This window comes from Anneissia japonica, unplaced genomic scaffold, assembly GCF_011630105.1.
Source record: "Anneissia japonica isolate Jap-2015-1 unplaced genomic scaffold, ASM1163010v1 scaffold4536_len1192065_cov207, whole genome shotgun sequence".
NCBI classification, from domain to species: Eukaryota; Metazoa; Echinodermata; class Crinoidea; order Comatulida; family Comatulidae; genus Anneissia; species Anneissia japonica.
In genome coordinates this window covers 1,168,280-1,176,326 of record NW_022703183.1, presented here as the reverse complement: position 1 = coordinate 1,176,326, position 8,047 = coordinate 1,168,280, and the positions used below count along the sequence as shown (strand labels likewise).

Below are 8,047 nucleotides of genomic sequence, written 5' to 3'. Positions count from 1 at the left end.
TTGAGACGTTCTGGGCTATCACTTTTTTCTTTTTTTTTTTTTTTTTCCTTTTTGTTTTTTGTTTTTTCCTTTTTTTAACTTTTTTTTTACCTCCCAAAAGGGGGCCACCCCCCCCCCCCTTAAATCCGCCTCTGTCTGACAACTAATTTTTAAAAAGCTAAGCTAACAAAACTAACAAAAGATGAAATTCAAACTAATAATTGTTATTATTATTAGGAAGAATTTACTGTATATACTGTAGCACCTTTATAAAAAAAAGGATGAAAGCACTATACACATTCAAAATACAAAGCTAAGTGCAATGAAAAATCGGTCAATAAAAATGATCCTCCCCAGATGCTCCCCAGCAGACATACAGACGTCGTTGACGTTAAAATCAGGTTGAGATGTTGATCAACCTTAATCCAACGTCTATTTTATGTTGATCCAATCCACACCCGTCGATTCAACGTCCTGATATCAACGTTGATTCAAAGTTGTAATGTGGTCGGTGTCAAAAAACAATGTTGCATCAACGTTGAAATTGGGTCAGTCTATTCAACATTGATTCTCATCGTTGCCACAATGTCATGATGTGACGTTGGTTCCACGTTTTACACCAACGTTGAAATTGGGACAATTCTCGATGTAGATACATCGTGGCGTTCATTCAACGTTGAACACTGACGTTGAAACTACAGTATGTCAATTACTGAACAATTTTGAAATTCAATGTTGATTCTCGTCGTTAATACGTGGTGAAGTGACGTTTAAATTATGTCAGTTGATACAACAATCAGAATTCAACTAATACTCAACGCCGATTCTGTAGGCCTAATCGCGGATCAAACGAAGATAATCTAACAATGTTATCTAATGGAAAATGGAATATTCCATTTCTTCTTACCAGCAACACCATGAAGATGGACGACTGGTAGTAGATCACTTCGGCCCCAGACGACACTGTGATATATTTCGGTGAATGATATAACATACGGTAATTAAAATACCCATTAGAGCCCATAAAAAAATTATTAGTTTATCACCCTATCAAAGAGTAAAAACTGATGAGGGAGGAAGGCTTTTTTTTTTTTTTTTTGCTAAAACCCTGCCCCCATTTTACTGATATTCACAAGTAAATCAGTGGTTAGAGACACATATATAAAAAGTCATAAGAATGGAATCATATTTATATTTAAAAAAATATGTTTTCATTGTACCAAGTAAACATATTTGCAAGAAATTTGAAGTTTAAAATTGTTTCAATACAATAGTATTTTGCAGAGATCATTCTTTTCAGAAAGCTTCTATACTGTAACCAGTTCAGTATTCGACCAGTTAGTCAAAATCCAGTTTTCGCTTTTTTTTTTCTTTACAGTCTGTCTGTATGTATATGTATGTATGTATGTGCATATATATGTGTGTGTATGTGTGTGTGTATAATACAGTATATGTCCTTTTATACTTAATCATTGTTTACTTCCCAACAATTACTCCGTCTGAACATCGATGATTTACACATATCTTGGGGGTCATGACCTAAAGTCCTCCATCCATACTGATTTATACTTACCTTTTTCTTATAACTTACATAAGAAATCGTTATTGTAGGCATAAAACTGAAACTTTTATAACTAACACTAAAAAGTAAACGTTAAAATTTAATACAGTATAAACAATAATAGGCCAACTCAAAATTGAATTCAAAATTCATTTTTATTAAAATACACCAACTAACAACAAAAACTGAAACCAAGTCTATGATAGACTGCATTATGTGCGCTTTAGAACGTTTGTTTTAAGGATTCTGGCACTACATAAATTATTTCGATTTATTGATTGAATGGAATATAATGATTTGTTATCTTAAACATTAAAACTAATTCAAGTTGAAACAAATCTAATTGTATCTTAAAGGCTCTTCAATAATTATTTCAATACGTAATATCTCTTTTTTTTTAAATTTGTATTCGATATCAAGGAAAATTTTCTACATACATAGGCCTATATTGTCTTCCAATCGCATATAAAAATAACAGAAAGTTCTAAAACTTAATTCTTAAAAAGCCAACAACATAAAGTGACTGCTATATCACTGGTACAGTAAGACGTCAGTGAAGATGGACTCTAACATTGCACATCCACCAACAATATATAAGAACCAAGTCTTGCTTTCATGTAAGTCGCCAGATTTAATAAAACGTATCTGAAATTAAGTAAAGCATACCACTATACAATATAAACATTACTATAATAATATTTGAAGTGTTATACATTTTGAGGTACACAACATATTAAAAATGAACGTTACTCTGAATAATGAAAGGGGGCCATGACTCAACGTTTCGAATCATGACCTTCCTCTCATTGTTCAGAGTAATCTTCACTCTTTGTCATTTAAACATAATCAATGCATCTGTTGGTTTGAGGTACACACACATTAATAAAAACAAATAAACATGTATTGTAACTAAAGCTTTTAAAAATAGAAAAGATTGACAAATACGGTAGTCAAATAATGCAAGCATTATGAATTGACTTTTCTTGATGCAGGAGGAAACGCCAATTTTGTTTCATGCAGGAGTGCTGGAGGCAACACCGATTTTGCTTGATGCAGGATTGGGGGAGGCAGTGTCAATTTTGCTTGATGCAGGATTGGGGGAGGCAGTGTCAATTTTGCTTGATGCAGGATTGGGGGAGGCAGTGTCAATTTTGCTTGATGCAGGATTGAGGGAGGCAGTGTCAATTTTGCTTGATGCAGAAGTGCGGGAGGCAGCGCCGATTTTGTTTGGTGAATGCAGGAGTGCAGGATGTGCAGTGCAGGCAAAAAGTGCACTGCACAAAACACTGTGCTAAAATGGAAATTGAATATTCAGAACTCTTAACCAAAATATTACTTTCCAACCAAAGTGTGTGTGAGTAAACAATCTATACATTAAATATAATTATGAATAAAATAACATACCAAAAAAAGCTCGATGGCAACAAATCCAATCAAACTTAATCCAAGTAGGAAAAAAATGAATCCATGAGATTTGGTCTTTGCTCCTTGCACAATGCTAAGGATAATAGAAATCTAAGCAAAAAAAAAAAAAAATGGAATGTACAACAATACAAAAAATAATAATCATTCTTTTGAACTGTTCAAATAGCAACACAAGCAATCAACTTCCCTTTGAATTTAAAATTTACAATTTCAATTTTCATTCTAAATTCATGAATTCCAAAGCAATATAACATTTGAACTTTTCTTTTTTGTGAAGTCATAGAAGAACACACTTTGTTCAACAGGTATTCTTCATTATCATAACATAGTTGATTTTTCTTAAGTGTTGGCCTAGTGTTTTAATGTATTGATACGTATATTTGGAAACAACTGATGGAATTTAAGCAGAATTAAATTGATTTACCAATCGCATCAACCATCATCGGCATTATATCACAATGCATTATATAATTTAAAGTATGAATAAAATCCAATTGATCACTTTCAGAATGTATCAAATTCCAATTTGGAACATTACTTTTAAAAAAAAAAACCATGTGTAAATGGCAGAACTTACTAATACTGAGATTGTTACCACTCCAACAAAAGCAAACATTGCCTTTTTCTGTAATAAAAATATTCTAAAATTGTAAAAATATATACTGTATAAAAAAATAATTACATTAACAGTTCTGACAATATTTTACAGTGGATATTTTTCTATTTCCCGCATTGTTCCCAAAATAAATATAATAAAAATACAAGTAGGTCTACTTTACAATATCTCAGAAGAATTAAAGTACTGTAAATGAAAGAGAATAATGCAGTTAAATATTTTATAGAGTACAATTAAACACTTAGGAGGAACACAAAGAGGAAGTGTAATTAGGATATATGCAAATAAAGACTTAGTAAAGTACAGTACACGAAAGAAATAAATGTCACAGTAGAATACATGACAAAATGAATTCAAGTAAAAAATCAGGACTCCAGCATCCCATAATGCATCTGAGTTCTTACATCTTTTGATATGTTGGAGCCATAGTATGTGTTATTGCCTTCTGATGCTGAACTGTTGTATTGAGATTCCCCAAATAATGATGTTTTTTCATCGGCCATATCTGAAACGGGAAAAAAAACAATGTTTGGTTTTGTTTATTTGACCAAAATAACAAAATAAATACAGAAAAATGGTCGGGGCAGCTTAAGCAAATGAATCACTGCCTACAGCTGACTTGAATATAATATCATAAAAAAAAAATTAAGCTTTTTTTCCGCTGTCAGATAAACTGTTATTTATTAATTTTAAGTTGGTTTTGTGATCCGACTTTAGGTTGAGTCTTTGACACGAGTTGTCTAGTTGCTGAGCTGAGCTAGAGATTTGGATCCGACATTGTCTGAAGTGATTCTTAGCTAGGCCCTAGTCAGGGCCTTTGACTAACTACAGCCTACCTTCCCTTCTTGCATCTCATTTGATATTCTAATAAGTGCAATAATTAAATAATTATTTTGTTGCTACGGTTAATTTCCTCAAAAAACCTAGTGAACTTACTTACTTACTAAGAAATTTTTAAGCAGGAATCAATAAGATAAGGAATTCTTCACTCCTCGCTCTCCGAGAGTGGAGCAACATATTGTTTACTACCCAAGTCACCTGATAAGAGTCATGTGAGGTTGTCTGGAATATCCCTTTGAGCCTGGCCAATCAGATTCTTGTATTTTGCAAAGGGAATCCTGACCTTGAACCTTGTTATCAGTACACCATGAACCAGCGACCGTGAAATACAAAAGAAGGAATGAACTGGTTCTGGTTGTTTGCAGAGAAGCTCGCAGAAAGATACACTTTTCAAACATAAATTGTAACGTATCAATCAATTATGTGTTAACATATCAGGAGTTAAATAGTTAGTCTAAGACCTGTTGAACTAAAAATAAGCCTAGGCCTAAGTAAGGCTTTTATATGCTAGGCCTACCTAGGCTAGGCCTAGGCCCTTTTTATTTAGGCCCTAGATAGCGCATAGGCCTGGGCCTAGCCCTAGGGCATTACAGATGGATGGGTCTAGTCGGGCGACCGCCGGGCCAGCCTAGTTAGCTTCCTACCTACTTAAGTTTAAGGTCATGCCTGCCGGTAACACAGCAGGTAACACTTTGATCTGGTGGGCCTGTTGTGAGAACGATTGGGTCCATTTTACATTTTTAACACCCAATTTCAACTATTTAGTATTTCCCGACGAAAACTTCATTTGTCTTGCCTAGGCCTGGTGTTGTGTATTCGGTGGCCTCTTTGGCGTTCCATACATTTGGCGCGGCTGCCGGAATGATCGAGCATGGTGGCGCCAGGAGGATTTGGCTGACGAGGGTCCGAGGTGCCCGACGAAATAAAAGTGGGTGTGGTCGGGCGTCGCTCAAAATATGTCGAAAATGTTCCAGGGGCGAAGCAAAAAGTATGACAACATGGTATTACAGTGACCTAAACGAATACAGATCATTTCGGTCGCGGTTCACAGCCGCGCTATGGAACGCCGATGTACAAGCTAGCTTATTTACAATGTTTTTCAAAAGTAAATTCGGTAGTGTGCTAAATAAATTTTACTTTGTATTCGTTTCAGTTTCAGATAATAATGCTCTTGATAGGAGGATGAGTGTTTGATTTAATTATTATTTATGGTTTTTTTACGATTGTTATTGTTTTGAAATGAGTTTAAATTTTAGCATTTTTAAGTACAATTATACAATTATCTCTCCTAAATATATATAAACCATACCTTTTATAACATATCTTTTTTATTTATTTATTTATTTCTACAAAACACCCGAGGGAGAATCAATATTTACAGAACAGCGTATTAAAAACCATCAAAAACAATACAATTAAAATGGTGATAATAAATACTATCAAAATCATTACTACATAAGAGATATTTGACACTGTCACATAATATACATTGATTTAAACAATTATTTTTAAAATACAACTTAAAATAAAAAATAGATTTAATGAAATAATGATCAATACAAGAAAATTCATTAACAACACGAGAGACAAGTGTACCCTTAATCGAAGATGGTCCATTATTAAACTAGAACTAAAGATTGGCGATATATATATATATATATATATATATGTATATATATATAAGGTCGAATTGAAAGCATTTTATTAGGTAGGACCTAAATTAATGAGGTAACAAGAGTGCTCCGACAAAATTTTGATTGCCATACATTAAAATACATGTTTTTACTTAACAATTTATAATTTTAAACTAGGTATAAAAAAAAGTCAATCTTAAACATAAATGAACCACATTTTAACATATTTTGTACATATGTTTTTATTTTAACAATATATAATTGAAAACGGTATGTAAAAAGAAAATACTGTAATACAAATTGATGCTGAAATAAACTGCATTACAATTAGTCAAGAAGTAGTAAAATAAAAAATGACTGTTTTCGTGCTTAACAAACGGCAGGCCTAGACCTATACTGCTTAGGATATCTTCTTATACATTCGCGGTTGCGCCTTCGGAACTACATACACAGCGACCGAAATGCATAACCAAAATAGCACGACCGAAATGCAGGCGCGACCGAAATGATCAGATACCACCTTAACCTGCCCAAGCCTGTATGTTTTTATATTGAACAAGGCGATACATTTGTACACATGCGTTTTAGGTAGCACATTTTATTTTTTTATTTATTTATTTTATTTATTTTTTATTTCAACAATATTTTGTGAGGGTGGTCCATCCAGCTTGAGCTGATCAATTGGGACCCTCAGTACATACAATTAAAACATAAGTATAAAAATTAAACTTGATCTTTAACATAAGCAAATTAATTAAATTAAACCAGGAAAAAATTAATAATAATAAAAATAATAAAAAAAGATATAGGCCTACAGTATATAAATTATATTTAATAATGATTTAAGGAAAACATTAAAAATTAAAAAAAATAAAAATTAAAAAAATTGACATAATAAAAAATAAATCAAAAGAATTAATGAGAAGATAATTAATTGAACTAACAAAATTAGAAAAATTATAAAAGATTATAAAAGATAAATAATTTACAATTTAAGACAGAACAAAATCACGATTAAAAATATTGCAACAAAAGGAGATGGCCACAGGGAAAATTACACAAGATTGGATGAAAGATAGCTAAGATGGTTGGATTTGAAAGAAGAGAAAGAGAAAGTAGAACAGACAATCGGTGGAAGAGAGTTGTAGATGTAAGGAGCATTATAGCTGAATGAAGTTTTAAAGATTTCTAGATTAGGCTTAGGAATGAGAAGATCGCCTTTAGTGATTTTTCTTGTGGTCATACGGCTATTGGCAAAGAGTTTGTGGAGCAAGGTTATGAACAGCAGAGTTGAAATTGAAATCGGAGTTGAAGGGGAAGGGTATTAGCAGATCTGAAATGAGTGGGAGTAAGGTGAGTGGTAGGAGGAAGTTTCAGTAAGATACGAATGGCTCTGTTCTGGATCTTCTGAACTTTAGATAATGAGGTAGATTTTGATCCCCAAACTGAGCAACAATAGTCAAGGCGAGAGAAAAACAAAGAATTTTAAAGTATTTGAAGGGTAGAATCATTAGTAAATTGTGAGGTTCGTGCAAGAAGATAGACAATAGAGTTAAGTTTCTTACAAAGAGAAGATGTGTGAGACTTCACACATGCGTCGCAAACGTCTGTATGTCCTGCACAACAAAATCTTCAGGAACTTGGAAGCCTGCCGAAGGTGGAGGCCAGCCCTCTCTGACAGGGGGAACCTGTCCCCCGGCCCCCCTCTGCTGGCGCCTCCCCTGTCATTAGACGTTGCTAGGGCAGAGCATTTTTACTATTTATTATTATTTTTTTAATTGACCTTTATTTTTAAACATCATTGACGAGATGTAGGGTACTAGCAGTGGCAGCGCCAGCGGAGGGACGGGGGGCTAAAGTCCCCCCCCCCACCGGACAGGTCAAGCCCTGGACAGGGCTCGTCGGGCAGTCAGACCATAAAAAATATAAAAATAGGCCCACACCAAGCCAACACATGTCTGTCACAGTCTGAGAGTGCCATTTCCGGCCATC

At 33.8% G+C, this 8,047-nt stretch overlaps 2 protein-coding genes across 4 annotated transcripts in view; one reads left to right on the top strand and one right to left on the bottom strand.

Annotated features, from left to right (window-relative positions):
* Nucleotides 1-1,676: 1,676 nt before the first annotated feature.
* On the bottom strand, nucleotides 1,677-4,655 carry LOC117104338. Of its 3 annotated transcripts, none has more exons than XM_033245155.1 (5): nucleotides 4,526-4,655; nucleotides 3,986-4,086; nucleotides 3,543-3,590; nucleotides 2,945-3,055; nucleotides 1,677-2,185 (listed from the first exon to the last, which is right to left on the bottom strand). In XM_033245155.1, exons 2-5 carry the CDS (start codon nucleotides 4,082-4,084, stop codon nucleotides 2,072-2,074), a joined length of 372 nt encoding a protein of 123 aa, XP_033101046.1. In that variant the 5' UTR covers nucleotides 4,085-4,086; nucleotides 4,526-4,655; the 3' UTR covers nucleotides 1,677-2,071. The 3 variants fall into 3 exon arrangements, with proteins under 3 accessions (XP_033101046.1, XP_033101047.1, XP_033101049.1); XM_033245156.1 differs by having other exon boundaries at nucleotides 4,522-4,645; XM_033245158.1 differs by having other exon boundaries at nucleotides 4,518-4,631.
* A 428-nt stretch (nucleotides 4,656-5,083) lies between these two features.
* LOC117104337 (endoplasmic reticulum metallopeptidase 1-like) overlaps nucleotides 5,084-8,047 on the top strand; it is a 15,294-nt gene continuing 12,330 nt past the window's right edge. The window contains exon 1 of the mRNA XM_033245154.1: nucleotides 5,084-5,105. Coding sequence (XP_033101045.1) covers nucleotides 5,084-5,105 — 22 coding nt within the window. The remainder of the gene's footprint in view (nucleotides 5,106-8,047) is intronic.

Bases quoted from the DNA above. Each gene is read 5' to 3' on its own strand.
- LOC117104338 (XM_033245155.1), bottom strand. From the start codon at position 4,084: ATGGCCGATGAAAAAACATCATTATTTGGGGAATCTCAATACAACAGT. The intron at 3,591-3,985 runs GTAAGAACTCAG...TTTTTATTACAG, and splicing joins GCTCCAACATATCAAAAGAT to AAAAAGGCAATGTTTGCTTT. The intron at 2,186-2,944 runs GTATGTTATTTT...ACTTAATTTCAG, and splicing joins TTGCCATCGAGCTTTTTTTG to ATACGTTTTATTAAATCTGG.